The 20,058-nt window shown below is 45.7% G+C and overlaps 2 protein-coding genes across 3 annotated transcripts in view; one reads left to right on the top strand and one right to left on the bottom strand.

The window, feature by feature from the left end:
• The window catches only part of PHYKPL (5-phosphohydroxy-L-lysine phospho-lyase), a 32,934-nt gene extending 21,587 nt beyond the window's left edge, over positions 1 to 11,347 (top strand). Inside the window, exons 9-12 of the mRNA XM_006884415.1 lie at positions 7,553 to 7,707; positions 8,083 to 8,172; positions 10,413 to 10,543; positions 11,304 to 11,347. Coding sequence (XP_006884477.1) covers positions 7,553 to 7,707; positions 8,083 to 8,172; positions 10,413 to 10,543; positions 11,304 to 11,347 — 420 coding nt within the window. The remainder of the gene's footprint in view (positions 1 to 7,552; positions 7,708 to 8,082; positions 8,173 to 10,412; positions 10,544 to 11,303) is intronic.
• A 777-nt stretch (positions 11,348 to 12,124) lies between these two features.
• HNRNPAB (heterogeneous nuclear ribonucleoprotein A/B) lies at positions 12,125 to 17,873 on the bottom strand. 2 transcript variants are annotated; one of them, XM_006884416.1, is made up of 8 exons: positions 17,772 to 17,873; positions 17,434 to 17,666; positions 16,546 to 16,714; positions 16,251 to 16,409; positions 15,940 to 16,071; positions 13,859 to 13,976; positions 13,047 to 13,187; positions 12,125 to 12,743 (listed from the first exon to the last, which is right to left on the bottom strand). In XM_006884416.1, the coding sequence occupies exons 2-8, from the start codon at positions 17,640 to 17,642 to the stop codon at positions 12,673 to 12,675; spliced, it is 999 nt and encodes a 332-aa protein (XP_006884478.1). In that variant the 5' UTR covers positions 17,643 to 17,666; positions 17,772 to 17,873; the 3' UTR covers positions 12,125 to 12,672. The 2 variants fall into 2 exon arrangements, with proteins under 2 accessions (XP_006884478.1, XP_006884479.1); XM_006884417.1 differs by lacking the exon at positions 13,047 to 13,187.
• Between the last annotated feature and the right edge of the window lie 2,185 nt (positions 17,874 to 20,058).

Raw genomic sequence — 20,058 nt, 5'->3', positions numbered from 1 at the left:
CCTTCCCCTTCCCCACCCCCTAGTTCGCTCCTCTCTGAAAAGCAAAATTCCTTCTTTGGCACCCCTCCCACCGCCCTGAGTACACTCCACTATGCAACCTTAATTCTGGATTCTTGTGATAACCATAATATCCTATCATATATCGCTTTTATTCTCTCCCTCATCTGTTTCAATGCAGTATACATAATTTATCCAGTTTTTCTCAGTCTTACCCCAACCCTGATGTCAGTGCCATTCTACAACAGTGGCACTATGTAGTATTTGTCTTTTTGTGACTGAGATATTTCAGTCAGCATAATGTTCTCCAGGGTCACCCATTTTGAATAATATTGCATGAGTTCCTTGTTTTTCAATGCAGCATAGTATTCCGTTGTGTGAATATACCACAGCTTCTCTATCCATTCGTTTGTTGATGGGTGATATTTATTTTTCCATCCATTTTCAATGGTTGTGTATCCTTCTGAGTAAGCCATGTTCCTTTTAACCAACATATATCTAGAATTTGAATTTTTTAAAATCCAGATTTGTACTTTACCTTAAACGGTTTATTTTAGACAATTTCTATTTAACAAAGGGAGCTCTGGTGGCCTAGTGGTAAGGAGGTGCATTGCCAATCTGAAGCCATGGGTTCAAACCCACAGCTGCTTTGTAGGAGATAGATGGACAATCTCCTCCCATGCAGTTTATTGCTTCTGAAAACCTGCTGGAGGGTCTGCTATGAGTCAGTTCCACCTCAACAGTACATAACACCACCAATGTACATATATTCAGGTAGCTCTTGTGTACCAGTCAGTAGAGACTTGCACTGCCTACTCGAAGGCAGACTTTTGAAATCCACCACTCTCTGCATGAGAAAGATGGTCAGTATTCTCCCATGCCATGTACAGCATCTGGAAACTGGCTAGAGGGTCAGCTATGAGTTGGTGCCAGCAGGATGGCAATGAGGTTTTTTGAGGGTTTGGGTTTTTTGGTGTTTTTTTTTTAACTAAGAAGGTGAACGAGTATCCCATGGATTACCAAAATAACAAGCAAATCTATCTTTGAGAAAGTGCAACCAGGGTGTTCTTTAGAGTCAAGGATGGTGAAACTACACCTCTCCTCCATTACTACAGTGGTCAGGTAACAGTTGGACAGACTTCTTTAAATATTCAGGACTAGTTGTATCGTGTTTTTTCCCAGGGACTGTGCTATATACACTTTGAGATACATCTTCAACACTTTGTTGGCAGTTTACAATTTAACCTTTTTTGCCTTTACATCTGTGTAAGCTAAGTCTCAAGCCTCACATTAATGTCAGGCCTTGTCAAGGCTTTTCTCACATGCACACAGTCCTACACAGACCAAAGACTTCCAGGCTCCAGGACTCTGTCAAAGCTTTTCAAAGGCCTTTATTCACAAGTGATTTCTCAGCTTTTCCTTTTTTTTTTTTTTAATTTTTGTGTGAGTGTACCTACCGTCAAATCAGATCTGACTGGTACAGGAGGAGATTGTCCCTCCTTTTCCCAGCAGAGCATCTGGTGGATTCGAACCGTGTGCCTCTTGGGATTGTAGTTGCAGCTCCTTGCCACTAAGCCACCAGAGCTCCCCTCCACCAGAGCTCCCCTAGCTTTTCCTTTTACGTTTATGCTTTTTACTTGTTAATCATCACTTCAGGCAACCAAGATGTTAAATTATCTTTGATTATTTCAACAAACACCTCCAGGGAAAAAGACTGCTTTCCCTGGGTGAAAGCTGAATGAAGTAAGAACCACCTTGCATGTGGGATTTTTAAGTGAACCACTGGACATAGTAAATGACAATCCACAGCAGTGGGGCTTTTAAGGAATTCCATCATAATTCTATCTTTGTCCCAACTGGCTGCCAGGCTGATGGTTTGCAAAAAGTGCTTCAGCTCTTGGGGAGGATGGAACAGAACAAATGAAATGCCACAGAGCTCACCATTCCAGGATTCACCTGTTTCCCTTGCATAAATGTTCCCCAGGTTGTAGAAGACTTTGCCTAATTTCCAGAATTCTGAAAAAATTCATTTTGGCAGATTTTGCCTGTGTTCCTGTTGCTTGCACAGAACCAGGGATTTTCTACACCCTTATTTTAGCTGGGGTCACCCTGCTCAGTAATTTTTGTTCCTTTCTATATGGCTGCCCTTTTCCTTCATGAGCTTTGTGAATTTTCTTTTGGTTACACATGGTTTAAACTCTATCATGTGTGGTTTTTTCTCTTAATGGGCACTTTACAGTGTTTTAAAATCTGAGCTACTCATTAAATTCCAGCACATCTAATTCTTTAAGTATTCCTGCTTCTCCGCATTCTTTTTCTCCTTCTAAGTCTCCCATTATCCAGATGTTAGCACTGCCACTTCCTGTCTTTCATCTCTCTTATCTCTGTTTTCCTATTTCTTTGTTCCTTTTTCTCTTCTGGTAATTTTTTCCACAGTTGTCATTAAATACACAATTTCCCACTTGCATGCATCCTGCATTTTCTATATTATTATATTTATTTATTTAAACTATTTTTTTAAATCTATTTTGCTTGCTTCTTTATATTGTATATTGTCCTTGTTTGATATTGCTGATAATCTTCCCTTGTATCTCTTAGTGTTCAGTTCAACCCTTCATTGGGTTGGAGTGGGTTATTTTTATAATAACCAACTTTTTTTTTTTACTTGTTGTGTACCAAAGAATCAGATCTGACTGGCACAGGAGGAAATTGCTCCTCCTTCACCAGCCAAGCATCTGGTGGATTCAAATCGCTCGCCTTTGGGATTGCAGTGCAGCTTCTTGCCACTAGGCCACTAGAGCTACAATCCTTCATTGGGTTTTTAAAGGCTGTGAACTGCATGGGAAGAGACTGCCCATCTTTCTCTCTCAGAGCCACTGGTGGTTGGTTGCAAACCACGAGTGAGGCACCATCTGATAGCAGTTCAACTGTCTACAGACTATGCCACCACATCTCCCTAGTGTGTACTAGGCTACTTTTAAATTTGTTGTCATTTTCTTACAGTTCTGCTTCTAATAAAGTACTCAGTTTGTTATTTTCTTTTGAAATAATTTTCCTCAAATGTCTTGCCCTCTTTATATTCCCCTGGGGGTTAGTGGACACTTTGTCAGGCATCTGGTATGAGGCCCCAGTGAGTTGGCAAGTTGTAGGGCCAAGAGTTCAGGAGCATGAAGATAAGGAGTAGGAGTGGGAAGTCGACAAGCATAAAATCCAACAGTTCTCCACTTCTGTTATTTTTCATTTGGTGCTATTATGAAAGAAACTTCTGTGACCACTTATGTATAAACATAGTTATCCCTTCTCTAGGGTAAAGAGCCAGAATGGAACTCCTGAGTTGTATGATAAATGCTATGTCTAACTTTATTTTTTAAACTGCAAAGCTGTTTTCCAAAGTGATTATACCCCTTTCTCACTGAAAGGAACCCTAGTGGCCTTGTGCATGATGTGTTGGGCTGCCAATCAAAAAGGTTGGCAGTTCAAAGCCACCAACTGCTCCACAGTCCAAAGATAAAAGCTTTTTCTTACCATAAAGATTTACTGTCTCCAGATAGAGGCTGGCTGTGAAGTGGAATCAACTCAACAGTAGTGAGTTTGGGGTTTGGTTCTTAACAGAAGACTGGATAGACAAATTATGGTATGTCCACTGAAATAATATGCAAAGAAAACGAGTAACGGTATGGACTGCTAATACTTACAACGTGGATAAATGTCAAAAATAGGATACTGAGCAGAAGCCATTCACAAAGGATTACATAGTATATGTCATAGCTACCTAGTGGTGCTATAATACCAGTTTCTCAAGGGTTGGCTTTTAAATAGGAAATTTATTGTCTCCAAAAAGTAGAATCCAAATTTAAGGAACTCCTTCCTTGTTCATAGCCCCATGAGATCTTTGAGATTTTTAATATGTTCCACTCAAGTCCCATGTTTCTTCTGCTCAGTGTCTACTCAGCTTTATTTTTAGTGAAAATTTACAAAGCAAATTAATTTTTCACTCATCCACTCCTATTGCAGTTTGTTCTGTAACAAATTCTAATACTTACTTCTGCACTTTTTATAACTCGGAAGGGATTAGGTGGAGGACCTACCCTTTTCTAATATGACCTCATAAACATAACTGAGAAGAAACCCACTATTTCCAAGCAAAGACTTATTTCCAGTCAAAGAGGCAAAGATTTTAAGATTTCTTATTTTGAGGGCAAATAATCCAGTCTCTAACACTGGTTCCATTTATATGATGTTCTAGAAAAGGCAGAATTGTAACAGAAAGCAGATCAAAGGTTACCTAAAACGAGGAGACTAGAGAGAAAACTTTTGGGAGTGATAGGTATGTCTTCATTGTGGTGGCAGTACTGATACAAGTAATTTGTCAAATTCCACTCAACTATGTTGTTATGAGACATCAAGTTGTCTACAATTCATAGCAACCTTTGTACAACAGCTCTGAAGCCTGCCCTATCCTAAAGGGCCACTCTCACTGATTCTGACATATCTATTCCCATTACCCCAGTTACTGTATCAATTCCCAGGGTCTTCCTCCCTGCCCTGTCCCTCTACCCTTCCAAGCATGATGTCCTCCAAGGAACCAGTCCCTCTTATCCACGTGTCCAAAGTATGTGAGACAGAGCTTCAAAATCCTAGCCTCCACAGAGAAACTTGGTCTCATCCTCTACTTCAGACGTATTTGTTTTCTTGGTGATCCAAAGTATGTTCAAGATTCTTCCGCAGCACCACAACTCAAGGACTTTTCTGTCATCCATAAGTCATCGTTTAGCTCTTTAAAGCACAGCAATTGCAAAGACCATGACCAGTGCCAGGCACACCTTAGTCTCTAGAATGACACTGCTGCTTCTCAGTACTCTGAAGAGGTCCCAGATAGCAGATTTTCCCAATAAAATCAGTCTTGATTTCCTGACTGAGGATGCCAAGAGTATTGATTGTGGATCCAAACAAGCTGTAATTGTTAACAACTTCTATCTATTCTCCGTCTATTATGGTGCTTCCAATTGGCACAGTGCTGAGAATCTTGTCTTCTTGATGTTGAGCTTCAATCCATATTTAAGACTATGGTTCTTAAACGTCATGCAGCAAGTGATTCAGGTCCTCCTCAGTTTCAGCAAGCAAGGTTGCGTTGTCTGCATAATGTAGGTTGGTGGTTAAGTCCTCCTCCAATCCTGATGCCACATTCTTCCTCACAGAACGCAACCTCCAGGATGATCTATTCTGCATATAGATTGAAAAGGTATGGAGATAGGATGCATCCCTGACACACTCCTTTCCCGATTTTGAACAATAGTGTTTCCTTGTTCTGTTCTGAGGACAGCTTCCTGATAGGATATTGGTTTCGCATAAGCATAATCAAGTGTTCTAGAATCCCCATTTTCCTGAAGGTTAGCCACAATTTGTTGTGATCCACACAGCCAAATGCCTTTGCATAGTCTAACACAAACATTCCTCTGGTACTCTGCTTTCTGCCAAGATCCATCTGACACTGGCGATGTCTTTAGTGCCACAACTTCTTCTAAATCCAGCTTAAATTTCTGGTAGTTCTCTGTCGATGTACTGTGCCAGTCATTTTTTGGATAATCCTCAGCAGGATTTTGCTTGTATGTGATACTGCTCAATAATTTCCACTGTCAGGTCACTATTTTTTGGAATGGGAATAAATATGGATCTCTTCCAGTTGGTTGGCCAGGTAACTGTCCTCCAGACTTCTTGGCACAACCTGGTGAGGATGTTCAGGGCAGCATCCGTTGTTGAAATACGTCATTTGGTATTCCATCAATTCTTGGGGCCTTATTTTTTGCCAAGTCCTTCAGAGCAGCCTGCATGCACTTCCTCCTTCATCACCATTGTCTCTCAATCATATGTTGAAATTCTTGTGTCAGCCAATTGTTTTTTGGTACAGTGACATTGTATACTCCTTTCATCTTCTAAGGCTTTCTGAAACATTCAATATTCTGTCAATGGCATCCTTAAGTATTGTGGTTTGCATCTTGAACGCACTCAACCATATATACTTTAAAAACATGTACTTTCATTCTATATAAACTACACCTCAAGATTTAAGCTGTATTTGAAAAAAATAAAATTTTATTTGCAAGGCAGCACCTTTACCTTCAAATCTACATCTCAACTGCAGGAGAAGAAAATGAGTCAAAGTGCTCTGGGTATCAAGAGAAGAGCTGACTGGTGTTGGGCCCAGTGTTAATTGGATATGCCAGGATATTTTTAAGTTTATAGTTAGAGATTTTTATGTCAAGTCCACTATTTAAAATGTTAGTACCGGGACAATCTCCTCCTGTACCAGTCAGATCTAATTTGACGGTACATGTAAAAATAATACAATAAAAATTAAAAAATAAATAAATAAATAAATAAAAAGTTAGTACCAAAGTCCATAGAATGCCTTTGAGCTGTGGTGCTGAAGAAGAGTATTGAATATATCATGACGGCTAGAATAGGTTCCTAGTAGAGAGGGTGAAACCAGGCTGCTCCTTGTAGACAAGTATTCTAAAGCTTCTTCTGACATACTTTGGACATGCTTCAAGGAGGGACCACCAGTACTTGGAGAGGGACATGATGCTTTAGAGAGTAGAGGCACAGTGTAAGAGAGGAAGACCCTGAACAAGACTGGATTGATTCAGTGACTGGGGTAATGGGGATAGGTGTGTCAGAGACGATAAGATTGGCACAGGTTAGAGCAGGGTTTAGGGCTGTTGTACAAAGGGTTGCTATGAGTCACAAGTGAGTTGGATGGCACATAACAGTACCAAAGTAGGTCTGCAGACCAGGTAGGGATCCCAGGCACCAACCTTCAGTCTGCTCTAAAGCCTGCCCCTAAACTCAACCACCACAATCAGGAATGGCTTGCCCAGTAAGCAAGGCATGCCTGAGCTGTCAGGTATTGTGAATTGTGAATCTGAGACTTTAATTCTGTAGGAAGATGCTCTGAAGTTAGAAGGAAAACATGCCAGCCATACTTAGAATGAGCATCACTGATGTGGTGAAAAAATTTAAGTCATTCACTACAAATTAATTACTCACTCACTCAGTGCCTTTGAATCAGAACCAACTCACTGCTGATCCTCCAACTGGTTTTCAGAAACTATAAAAAGCACTTTGGGTTGGCAGTGCAACTCCCTATCCACTAGGCAACCAGTGCTTACCTTGCTTTTTTTTTCTTTAACCTTGCTTACTGAGAACCATGAACTCAGGCCACACAGTTTTTTTCCTGGAACAACTGGAGCACGATGCTGAAAATACCCCTAACTCTACAGGATGGGATGCGTAGGCCCAGCTCATTAGTTGGGGCTCTCAGGGGTCTTTTGACAAAAGCTTCATCCTGTGCTCTGCTCCTGCATTTCTAGAAGCTCCTTCCTGAGTCTAGAATGGAGGACGGGGTTTGGTTACCTGACCTTAATTAATTACATTCCCACATGGAAAGGAGGATTCAGCCCTCAGAGTGGAGTGGCTGACCTGCTCCTCTAACTCCCTGGGACATGATTCATTCTGCCAGTGCCAGAGTCTGACCTGTCTTTTGCCCCTGGCTCAGTTTGGAGGCAGCCCTGTGTCCTGTGCTGTGGGACTGGCTGTCCTGGAGGTTTTGGAGAAGGAGCAGCTCCAGGTTCATGCCACCAGTGTGGGAGATTTCCTGATGGAGCTCCTCAGGCAGCAGAAAGCCAAGCATCCCATCATCGGGGACATCAGGTGAGACTGGGGCCAGAAGCCACGGGTGCACCTGCCAAGGCCCCACAAGGTCAATCTCTCCTTCCCCCTTTAACATCCTGGGGGGGGGGCTGGGGAGGGGGGAGGGTGTTTCTATGGAAAGAAACCGAGGCTGAGAGGTCCAGTTGCCTAAGATGACGACTCCTTCAAACTAGGCTGTCAGCTCCCCAAACATAGTCTGGTGCTGAGGCCACCCTTCCTGTCCCAGCTACTCTTTAGAGCCATTCACAACCCTGAGGGTTCCTCCACCAAGACAGCAGTTTCAGGCCCTGGTGGGCTTTCCTAGAGGGAGCTCAGGAAGAGTTCCTGGTTGTGAGCTAGGACTGGAGCCTCTGATGTTGCCATCTACCACCACAGGGGTGTCGGACTCTTCATTGGTGTAGATCTGATCAGAGATGAGGCTACAAGAGAGCCAGCAACTGAAGAGGCTGATTATCTGATCTCCAGGTATCTTTATTTTCATCCCCTTGACAAAGATTATCTTCTGGTACACGAAATACAGTTGGACCTCCTTGCAGAGCCTACAACCAAATGGAAGGGGTGAGCCACCCTCTTGCCTCTTCCTAAAATGACTAGGGTGCAGCCTCTGGGCTGCAACAGGAATCAAAGGGGAGGACCTGCTGAATCATGCAAAATGGCCCAGTTGGTTTGCACCAAACTCCTGACAGCAGACTTGGAAGTGAAGGTAGAAACCATTCTGGCCTAAAGCACTCTGATGTGCTCCAAGAATGTCAAAGCTTGAGGCAAAGGTAAGGACTGTCCAAAAGGAGCAGCTGTGTACATCACTGGGCAGTGGCACAACTAGCCTTGGCACTTAGACCAAGAGTAGCAGGTTGGGTGGGCAGGACTTCAGATCTGTCTGCATGAGGATGTCAAGATCCACCCCACCCACAGACCTGGTTTCACTTGAACCTCCGATGACTAAGACCTTATCTCTTTTATCTCTGGTCCCACTTCAGCCCCCTTATCCCAAAGGTTCTAGACTACTGAAAGCTCATTAGTAGTGATATGTCCTTATTTAAACTATTAATGTTCAGTTTGGGGGTTTTTAAACTCAATATTGTTATAAACCTTTTCTGCAAATATTTCTGGGGACTCCCCCCAATGAAGCTTTTTGCTATGCAAGTGCTAAATGACAAAGGCACATGCACCAATAGCCCTCCCCTTACCAGGCAGGTCAGGAATTCCGAGGTAAAGGAGGGAGCCAGCAAAGCCTGTTTCCTCATCTCATAGTCACCAGTGGGGTGGGTGTTCAACTCCAAGACACAGGCAGGTGTTTTACCTCAGGTGCCATGCAAATAGGTGGCCAAGCTAGTATCTGAACCCAAGGCTGTCCACACAAGTCCAAACTGTTCTTTCTAGAGTGCCAGTGCCAATTACGGCCTGGGAATAAGAATTCAAAAGGCAGTATTAGCTCCATTCTTGATGTTATGGATATCTAAAATACGTAACCATGTAAGTGAAAAAGCATGGAGCACAAGTCACACAGTGAATACAGTGATGTACAATATACCCTTTTCTGTAGTCAAAGCTTATATACCTACTCACTCTCTTATCTAACATTTACATTTGTAATAGTGAAAATTCTACTATTCAACTAGCTAGAACATCAACAATGTCAGTCTAGCAATAAGCAGCTTAGGTATAGACAACAGCTATGTTGACTACAATAGTTATGTCAATCTGGCTAGACCATAATTGTGTGGTTTAGCAATTATGTAATGGTACAGTTTGGCAAGTATGCCACCATCCTCCATTTTCACATAACCTGGTCTTTGAACCAAAGGAGATTAAGTTCAGTGTATAAGTATGTATGTTGTTATGTGCCGTCGAGTCGTTTGCGACTCATAGCGACCCTATGTACAACAGCCCTAAACCCTGCTCTAAGTATGTATAAGTATGTATTATTAATGATTTTTAGCTTTAATTGGAAGAATGCACCTAAGAGAAACAAGATTGGTGGCCAAGTGAACTGAGGGCAGATGAGGGGAAGGGTGGTGCTCATTATTTCATCGGTAAGCATTTGACAGTTCTCATACAAACCACCCAAAGTGGACCACAAAGGCAGGACAGGTAATGTTGCAGCATAGCTGCTATGAGCAGCTCCCTCCATAGGAGCTCCCTGCTAAAGGCTAAGCAGTAGGTAAAAGGTATCCATGGAAAGAACCATGAAGGATGAACGAGAGCTGAACAAGGATGTTGTTATGTGCCGTCAAGTCGCTTGCGACTCATAGCGACCCTATGTACAACAGCCCTAAACTCTGCTGTCATGTGCCAATCGCACTGTCTCTGACACTCCCATTCCAATTATCCCAGTCACTTAATCAATCCACCTCATAGAGGGCCTTCCTCTCCTGCGCGGTCCCCTCCAACCTCCCAAGCATGATGTCCTTCTCCAAGGACCGGTCTCTCCTCACATGTCCAAAGTATGTATGTTCCAGGACAAATCTGTTTGTTTTCCTAGCAGTCCATGGTATTTTCAATACTCTTCTCCAGCACCACAGCTCAAAGGCATTAATTCTCCTTCTATCCTCCTTAGTCATTGTCCAACTCTGATGCCTAACAAGTGATTGCGAAGACCATGGCATTTATCAGATGCACCTTTGTCTCCAGAGAGACATCATTGCCAGTGCAAAAGGCCTGATGAGCTGGTAGCCACCAAGAGCTGTTGTGTCCTGTCCTTACAGGCTGAAGGAGAACTACATTTTGCTGAGTACAGATGGCCCTGGGAGAAATGTCCTTAAGTTTAAGCCCCCAATGTGCTTTAGCTTGGATGATGCGAACCATGTGGTAGCAACGCTGAATGCTGTCCTGACTGGTAAGCCACAGCCTGCTGGGATGTATACACACAACTGACCATTGGGGGGAAGCCAGAGCCTGCTGGAGGGGGTGTGTGTACACAACTGACCATCCCCCTAGGACTACATCTGTGGCCAGCAGATCTTTGTCCTGACACCAAGCCAAGGTACCATGGACAGCACAAGGGGATGGAGTAGGGGGGGCCTTCCCCTGCTTATCTCCAGAGCTCCCAAACCTTGGGTAAGCACCAGTCTAGGACACAGAACAAAGGCAGTTGTGGCCTGCTAATAACCAACTGAACATATGAATTCACATGTGAACATTTTAAATTCACAGTAGGCACCCATGTTGTTCCAGGTTTCAATTATTTCAGCTCACCAAGTCTTTTTCAAGGCACCTCTGAACTCAACCACAAATTTCTTAATTATCAGCCAAGTTCACTGAGCTAGCACTCTGCAGAGTCCAAATAGGCAAAATCTATTGTCAAGACAGGAATCTTAACCAATAACCAATATCCCCACAGATAGCTATCATCTAAGGGTTATGCAGCTCATGGCTGATTTTGACCACTAATAGACAAAATTTGAAGTGAAGGTTTTGATGGGTGGATGTGTATCCATGCACAAGTGCACTTGCACACAGTAAAACAACCCTGAACCTCCTGGCTAAATGGTAGGTTATGAGGAGTCAAGGTTAAGCCTATGGTCCCATTACTAGACTGATGTCCAGACAAGAGGGACAATTATCCAATTTTGATGTGTTATTTTTTTCATCTGCAGACATGGAGATGGACCTGAGAAGCTGTGCCACCCTAAGGCTGTAGCCTTGCACCTCTTCAAAGCCCTCCCCATGAGGTGAGCAGGGTCAGCAGCCTGACCCCAGATGTCAGCAGCTCCTTCCCTGATCAGCAAATAGAACCTTTTCTATTTTTTCCCATAGAGGTCTAGGCTGCCTGAAACTGCGCACTACTTGGTCCCACCAGAAAAATCCCTTTTAAACAGATCCAGTGGCTTGAGTTTGGAGGACAACAATAATTCACCCTCAGTCCACACCTGCTGTAAATGCAAAGAACCAAAACTTTTGAGGCTTGCCCTATTGCCTCTTGCCAGTTTGGAACTTCAACTAACATGGGGTGCACAAAGCAGCCAAGCCATCAAGTCAGTCCTCCTGTAACCAAGGGAGAGTACCCATCACTCCCAGATCTAACCAGCCAATGACCCTTCCCTTTGAAGGTCATGACTGTTCAACTTTCCTTCCAGTGGTTCAGGTCAGGGGCTCTATCTGTGCTGCCCCCAGACACTGAAGCCGTAACCTGGTGCTAAGCAAATAAGGAGAGAACCCTTAAGGAACAACACAGCATCTAACTGGCAACCCATTTCCTTCCTTTCCTTGAATGGGCCCGGGGATCTCTCAATCATTAAAGGAAACCTAACGAAGTATGCGGGTCCATGTGTTTGAGCCCCAAGAGGAGGATATGTAGACCAAGAATTGCAGGTAAAATGTCAGCAGTCAGGTCCTTCCCAAGTGACACACCCAGTGGCTCAAAGGTGCTGAAGGAAGGGGGTGTACCTAGCAGCTACCTTCTCTGATAAAGAACAGGCCAAATTCACCAACAATTGGGGGTTTTTAAATTTTTATTTCAAAAGCTTGGATAGCTTCATATCCAGGTCGTGGCAAAATCAGGACACGTGTAAAATACCTTACAATACATTAGATTCCCAAAAGGTACCAAAAAGTACAGTAAAATTAACACTTCCATTACAGGAAATGTATGACACAAATAATATAAAATTAAAAGGTGAAAAAAAGGTGACACTGGTTTCTAAGATACAGTTTACTCTTTACCACCAGGGTCCACAGGCCCAGGCTGCAGAGCAGCAGCTGGGTGCAGACCCTCCAATCTGGTTCTGGGGAACCTGGTAATAAAATTGGCCCATGATGCTGCTCAAGGCCTTTGATACACCACACGCTGCCTAACACTAGAGCTCTGGAAATAGTAAACGGGGAAGTGATTTCCAGGGGGGAAATTTTAAATAAGATGCACATGGGACAGGCCATAGAAAGTTTGCCAAGTTAAATTTGGTACATAATTGTGTTCACTGATATCCAAACGAGCGGTGCGGTCAGCCGGTCTCACCTGCTGCAGCCTCAGTATGGCTTGTAGTTATTCTGGTGGCCACCGCGCCTCTGACTCTTCCCGTAATTTGTACTACCCTGACCTGGAGACAAGAACAGCAGTGAGAACAGCCACTCCTTATTATGCACTATTAACCCTGTGCCAGGCGCTTAATTCACAACCTCTCCAGAGCGTCAACCCTAGAGTGGAGAGTACCTTCCCCACTTTCTGGTAAAAACTGAGGCCCAGAAGCCATAGCTCAAGTTTAGGTGGTCCATGTGGCAGAAGTTAAGCCTTGAGCCCAGGCCTGTCCAACTCCAAAGCCCCTGCTGCCAGTGGCCCCTGCACTGTCTGTCCTGCCTCCCCTGGAAGGTAGGTAGCCGGGGCCTCCCTTTCTCCTACTTACTGTAGTCGTAGCCGGGGCCGTAGCCGTAATAGCCATAGGGCGAGTAGTCGTAGCCGCCATAGCCGGGCCCGTAGCCCTGCTGGTAGCCGTAGCCCTGGTTCCAGTAGTTGCCGTAGCCCTGATTCCAATTCTGACTCTGACCTGTGGGGGGAGCAGGGCACAGGGGCCCATGGACCGTTTAGCACACGCAGGAGCTAGGATGAGCAAACTGCCCTTTGGATGGCGGGGGTTACTGTGGCAACTCGGAGGCAGAAGCCAGAGGCTGCTGTGCTGGTGTAGAGGGCCCTGGGCCTAGTCTGCACCTGAAACCCAAGCAAAGGGCTGGAAGGCCATATATACTACCTTTCCTCACACTACTCTTTCCATTCACCCCCACCCTCCCTGGCAGCTTGGCCTAAAAATAGAACAAAAAAGGATGGAGTTCAGGCTTTGAAGTCAGAAGGGCCTGGGTTGGGAGGAGGTGAAGGCGCCTGGCACAGTCCTACCCCTTACCCTTCTGCATGCCCACCCATGTGTACCAAGACTTGGGACAGTCACAGAACCAAAGACTCCCTGAGTCCATGCCCTATCCCAACCGTAGTGAGGATGCAACCACACAGTTTGCCCTGGGGCCCCAGGCCAGAGACTAATCTCTCACATTTTAAGCTATAGAACAGTCTCCTCTGGGCAAAGTTGCACCTCATAAGTCTTCCCTATGCCCACCTCACACTCCTGCTTGCCACCCTACTGCACACATCGGTGTGAGCCAAGACAAGAACAAGGCTCCAGTCAAGCAGGGCCACAACACCCATCACCATCCAGGCTCCACTCACCTCCACTTCCACCACCACCGCCACTGCCTCGGTTTCCTCGATTGCGATTTCCACGGCCCCCGGAACCATACTGCTGCTGCTGGTAGACCTCTTTGGGCTGGGCCACCTTGATTTCACACTAAAAGCCAATAGAACAGTAGTCAGAGCTGTGGGACAAGCTCAGGACAGGGATAATACAAAGACCTTCACTGATAAAATATTTACTAATTTATGACACTAACTTATCTACTGAAAAGCAAAGTACTAATGGCAGGAAGCCACAACTAGGTTGGAGCAAGACTCAACACACAAAGACCTTTACAGTTTGATCCTCTCCCAAAATAGTTGCCTGGTGTTAGATTTTGCCTGGGTGGTCTCAGTTCTGGGGAGGTTTCAAGACTACACCAAGGAGGAAGCAGACAACAAGGCCAATTCCAGCTCAGTGCACCAAGACACACCAAACAGCACGAAGGCTAGAGCCTGGAGCTGAGCTAACTTGAAGTTACAGGAATGGCAGTGAAGGAGATAATGGAAAGATGAGCAGTATACTCATGCCAAATTGAAGGATTCTTGTTCTCCATTTGCTTGCAAAGAAAGCCAGAAACAAGGTCAGGATGCCTACAGTCAAAACTACTCTCAACTCCATGCTCCATCATGGTTCTGTTTCTAAGACGGCTCAGTAAGCCGTGTCCTCAGGACCAAGAGTCAATTTCATTTTCGCTTAAAAAGCTATCCACTATTTCAGTCACAAAGGGACAAATACTGCATGGTGCCACTGTTGTAGAATGGGTCTGACATCAGGGTTGGGGTAAGACTGAGAAAAAACTGGACAAATTATGTGCATTGTATTGAAACAGATGAGGGAAAGAACAGATTAGAGGTGATATATGATTACTATGGTTAGCACAGGAATCCAGAATTAAGGTTACACAGAGAAGTATACTTGGGGTGGGGGGTGAAGGGATGGGGGAACTGTATACCAATGAAGGAATTTTTTTTCTTTTTTCTTTCCGGAGAGGGGAGCAAACTGGTGGGGAGGGGTTGGCAGGGAGAAAAGTGCGGCAATGAATGAATGAATGGAAATCCAAAATCCCTGTAAATGTTTGTTAAAATTAATAATTAGGAAAAAAAGCAGTCCACTAGGGGTGGGCTAAGGCAGTGGGATTTCAAAATGTTCCTCCTAAGTATGTTTATAAATCTCTTAAAAGACTATTCCATGAAGAATCATAAAATAATAATGCAGAATCTGATATAGCTTCTAAAATACTGTCAGTCACTCCCACAGCAAATTCTATCATCTGATACTTTTTCTCGGTATTTTTAAAATGTTTAAAGCAACCAATTCAACGTATTTCAAGACCCACTCTCCTTAGTTTGACTATTGATTACTGTCCCGGGCTCTCCTCCCAGCCTCAGAGGGAAAGGGGGGGGGGGACCAATTGAGAGAATTCAGGGAAGGGAGCAAGAATAAATGCACAACTAAGGATGCTGCCATACTTAGCAACCCAGATCCCAAATCCAACCTCCCCAACTCCTAGCCAGGAGGCCCACCTACCTGGTCCACCTTATCTAGCTGCCACTCCAGCTCAGACACATTGCAGGTCAAACCCTCAACTCCCAACTGTCTAGTCAGTCTGGTGAAATACTTGAAGCCAGGACTGACCTTCCTCCCCCAAGAACTGACTAGCTGCATTTATCTAGCACCGATTTGACAGCAAAACTAAAAGGGGTTTGAACTGTTGAGGTCCTGAGAGCTTTCTGGAAAGGTTTTTACTTGGAATGGAGGAGTAACTAAAATGGTAACAAAAGAGAATGGAGGACAAAAATAAGCTGAAGAGGTAGAAAAAACTCTGCAAGGTCACCAGAGGGAAAAAGACATGCTCAGAAGACTTCAGATTCACCTTGTTTTAAAATTGAAGCTACTTACCCAAGATGCTTTACCTCATAGATCTATGAAGACCTTGTCAATATTTATTCACCTTTCCATCAGTAAAGTTCTAACTTAGAGGCCACCCAACTGAATTTCCACCATACATTTACAAAAAGCAACCAACTTTCCAACAGCACATAACCAGGCACAGGCGAATACCGCAATGCATTACCTTGCTCCCACTGACAGTGTGGAACTTTTTCTCCAAAACCTTTTTCACAGGTTCCTCTTCTTTATAGGTGATGAAAACAAAGCCACGTCTTTTGTTCGACTTTGGATCCATGGGAAGCTCAATGGCCTCAATCTGTAAATGCAGGCAAAGCTCAGGCTTTGTGCCTCCCCTACCCCAAAGCCCAAAGAATAGCAGAGCAAAAAAGACCCATAAAAGCCAGAGATGATTTTTTTTTTTTAAAAAAGTGCCCTGTTGAGGGCTATTAACTAGCCAAGGCTGGGGAGCAGTCTGTGGACTCCTGGGACACTTACCTCCCCAAATTCTCCAAAGTACTCCCTGATCTTCTCCTCGGTAGCTTCAGGATTCAGACCTCCAACAAAGATTTTCTTCACGGGGTCTTTCTTCATTGCCATTGCCTTTTTTGGATCAATAACACGGCCATCCAGCCTGTGTTCTTTCTGATCTAGCACCTGTTCCAAGAGAGGATTGGTTCTGACTACAGCATGACCCTAGGCAATGCATTCCCTGTACCACAATAATCCAGCAGTAGACATACAAAAACTGTGTCTCAAGATCCTAATTACCAACAGAAAGTTCCAAGCTTACCTTCTCCACACTGGCTGAATCCTTGAAGAGGATAAACCCAAACCCTCTTGACCTTCCAGTGTTGGGATCCATTTTTATTGTACAGTCAACGACTTCCCCAAACTTGGTAAAATAGTCTTTTAGGTCCTTTTTGCTGGTATCCCAGCTCAGGCCACCAACAAACATTTTTCTACAATGACAGAGTAATAATACACATGACAAATCTCACTTTGACTAGTCTTAGAAGCACAAGAAAGCCAAGAAATGCCACCACCACAAAGGTCTACGCCACCTATGTAGTCTGCTTCACTGCGTAAGATGTACATTTGGCATGACCGTCGAAACTCAAGCCAATCTAGACCAAGACAAAGCTTCGCAACCGGACTCTGCACACCCAGCTCCTCTGCCCAGAGGTGAAGAAGAACCAACCACGCAGGTGTGCAGGTTCTGCGCAGCCGCAACTAGAAATTAATTCGCTTAAAATCCGGCTTTCAAAGGTCTATTGTGATTCCACTCTGCACATACCCCCCCCCCCCCCCGCGATCTCGCTCTTCGAGGCTTCCGGGGGCCGAGACCACGTTCAGCCCGACTCCGCCCTCGCCGGGAGGCGGAGACGACGGCCAGGGCCAGGGCGCGCGCCAACTCCGCCCACGCAGCTCGAGCCCAGACCCGGCACGGCCCCGAGACCGAGCGCCGTGCGGACGGCGCGGCCCGCAAAGGCCCGCGGCGGCCCCAGGGTCGGCCCGACAAAGTGCCGCCAACTCGAGCGCGGGCGGCGCGGCCTGCCCGGAGGGGAGAGACCCGCGAGGCCTCCGGGCCCGGCCGCCGCCCCTCCCCCCGCCGCGTGGCGCCAACAAAAGGCGGCCCGGAACAAAGGCGGCGCCCCGGCCGGCCGCCCGCCGCACCTACCCTGCGTCCTCCTCGTTCTTGCTGGCGTTGATCTGGTCGCCCTCGGCGCCATTCTGATTCCCTGCCGGGGGCGCTGCGGTCCCGGTTCCAGTCCCAGTAGCGGCACCTGTGCCAGCCCCGGCCGGGGACTCGACTTCGGGGGCGGCCTCGTGCCCGTTCTCGGTGGCTCCTGTCGTCTCCATGGGTTGCTCCTCGCCCGCTTCTGACATACCTAAGACGAAGTGCGGCGGCTCCTGCAACGAGCGACCACATGAGAAAACGCGCGTCAGCTGGCCTGGCGCCCGCCCCGACCTCTCAAGCGCCCACCCGCCCGCTGAACCACAGGCCAGGCCGCTCACCTCGCCGCCGATGACGCCGCGGGGCCCGCTTGTTCCCACTCGCCTAGAAGGGCGCCGCGGGCTCGGCCGCACACACGCTCTTGTTGCCGGGGCAGCTCTAGACCCCGTTCCCGCCGCCTGGGCCGTTCTCAAGCAGAACCACAGACTCACAACCAAGCGTCGGACCGCGCAGTTCCGCCGCCTGACAATGCCCACTCGTGGCGTTCTTTATAGTGCCGAAGCTGAGTCCCACCTCGCAATAAAGCGTGTGTTCATTGGCTGTGACTACATCACTCAATGTGACAGACATCCCATTGGCTGTGATGGGGCGCGCGCTCTAGATCCGGGCGGGCTTTGTCTTCACCTTAGAACCCGCGCGATTTGCGGCCTTGCTGAAGGTTCCCGACATCCGGCGGGACGATACTAGGTTTCGGGAGGCAAGCTGCACAGCACAGCGACGCAGGAGCCCTCAACTGACTCTCCGGGGGCCGCAGTCTTTCGCTCCCGTCTGCCCCGCCCCAGCACTTCCATCCTCGATCACCTTGCTTCCCAAAAGAAGGAACGGCGAAAGGATGTTTCGCAGCCCAAGGTCGCCCGGCTAGAAGAGGCAGAACAGACGCTGCACCTTGCCGTGCGATATCGGTCGCGTAGAAATCACTGACCGCCTCCCCCTTGACCTTGGTGCCCCCCACAGCCCGGTACTCCCGCCCTTTCTGCCGCATCCCCTCACCACCATGATGGTGTGCGGGGGCGGTGTCTGGCGCCGACTGCGGGTAAGAACCGAGGACCACGGTTTTCCCCAATTCTTGGTCGCCTGACACCATTTCGATAATTCCCGTCGCACTTAATCTTCTGTTTACTGAAACCTTTAATTCACCCTTGCTTAACTTTTATTTTTTAACAATAGCATAATTACTCCCTTGAAATCATGACTTGTTGGTGTTACTTAACCTTTTTCTAATAATTTTTTTTAAATTATATAAACAATATATGTTATCTTGATATCCCATTTATTTATTTTTTTTTTTAATCATTTAGCCTTTGGCCCCAAACGACCTGTGAGGAAGCTTGGTTATTCACCAATAGAAACAGAACACAAATAGCAGACAGACAGTTCCTGCTGGATTCCTGCTGCCAGGCCCTGCGCAATGTGTTAGGCATTTATTTTCTCATCAGGTTTAAGAGCCCTATAGTGGTACCATCACCAGTTTACAAAAAAGGAAATAAACAGTAACAGCCATGGCTAAGGAGACACCCTGAGGAGAATCTACGCTAATCCACCCTGCTAGGCAATAGAATTACTGTGAGGATGAACACTTTAATGATAGCCTTAAAAAAAAAATCAGACTTAAGGCATTCTTGAAAAATCTAAAATTATGGCCACTCTGAGTTGCATTCCTCTGAGGTAGCAATCTGCTGGAGTTGGGGGTCATTCACACCCAGGTGGGCTGGTTCCTGTGGTTCACCCCAGGCTCCACCTTTTCTTTCCTGTCTTTCAGGATAGACTCTTAACAACCTGCTCTTCGTAAAACCTTAATCACTGCACTGCCTTAAATTTGGCAGTAAGATTTGTAAGGATATCTCCAACAAACTGCAGCCCACCTCCACCCCTTGCCCTCCCCGCACACTCAGAAGTGAGGGTAGATGATGTGGCCACAAAAGATGTGGGGCAAAGTTGCCCAAGCTATTAAAGTGATTCACACAATTATTAAGTTCAAAGTCAAACACTGTTTAAACGGGCAGCCCCGGGATATAACTACTGAAGGAATAGGTTCGCTTAGCCTCCTGCACTTGCCCATGTAAATTCCTTTTTTTTTTTTAATTAAAGAACAAACATTTTTTTAAATTTCATTTTTTTAATTCGTGTGTGTGTGTACCATCAAATCAGATCTGACTGGTACAGGAAGAGATTTTCCCTTCTCCAGCAGAGAATCTGCTGAATTTGAACCACATGCCTCTTGGATTGCAGTGCAGCTTCTTGCCACTAGGCCACCAGAGCTCCCTCCATGTAAATTCCTTTAGCATAATTCAAAAACATTTTGTCTGAATATAACAAGCTTTGGACAGTGCTTCAGTTTGTAAAATATTTTTTACCAGCATTGCTTCATTAGAGCTTAAAAAATAGCTTTGTACAAATATCCATATATTATACATCTCAGGAACTCTGAATTTGCATGGCCAAACTGAGGTATGTGGTGCAAAAAACAGCACTTAAAAGTTAATTTGCCAGCGCTGGCTGAAAATCGCCTGTGACTTCATCCATAGCCACTGGTGAGAGTCAGCGCCCAGAGCCATCAGGGGCTTTAAG

This window comes from Elephantulus edwardii, unplaced genomic scaffold, assembly GCF_000299155.1.
Source record: "Elephantulus edwardii isolate Elephantulus edwardi_28Jun2011 unplaced genomic scaffold, EleEdw1.0 scaffold00033, whole genome shotgun sequence".
Taxonomy (NCBI): domain Eukaryota; kingdom Metazoa; phylum Chordata; class Mammalia; order Macroscelidea; family Macroscelididae; genus Elephantulus; species Elephantulus edwardii.
Note: the sequence above shows the minus strand (reverse complement) of the source record. Positions and strands in the feature narration are given on the sequence as shown.

Bases quoted from the DNA above. Each gene is read 5' to 3' on its own strand.
- HNRNPAB (XM_006884416.1), bottom strand. From the start codon at position 17,642: ATGTCAGAAGCGGGCGAGGAGCAACCCATGGAGACGACAGGAGCCACC. The intron at 16,715-17,433 runs GTAGGTGCGGCG...CTGTCATTGTAG, and splicing joins AAGAACGAGGAGGACGCAGG to AAAAATGTTTGTTGGTGGCC. The intron at 13,188-13,858 runs GTGAGTGGAGCC...CTCCCCCCACAG, and splicing joins CGGTGGTGGTGGAAGTGGAG to GTCAGAGTCAGAATTGGAAT.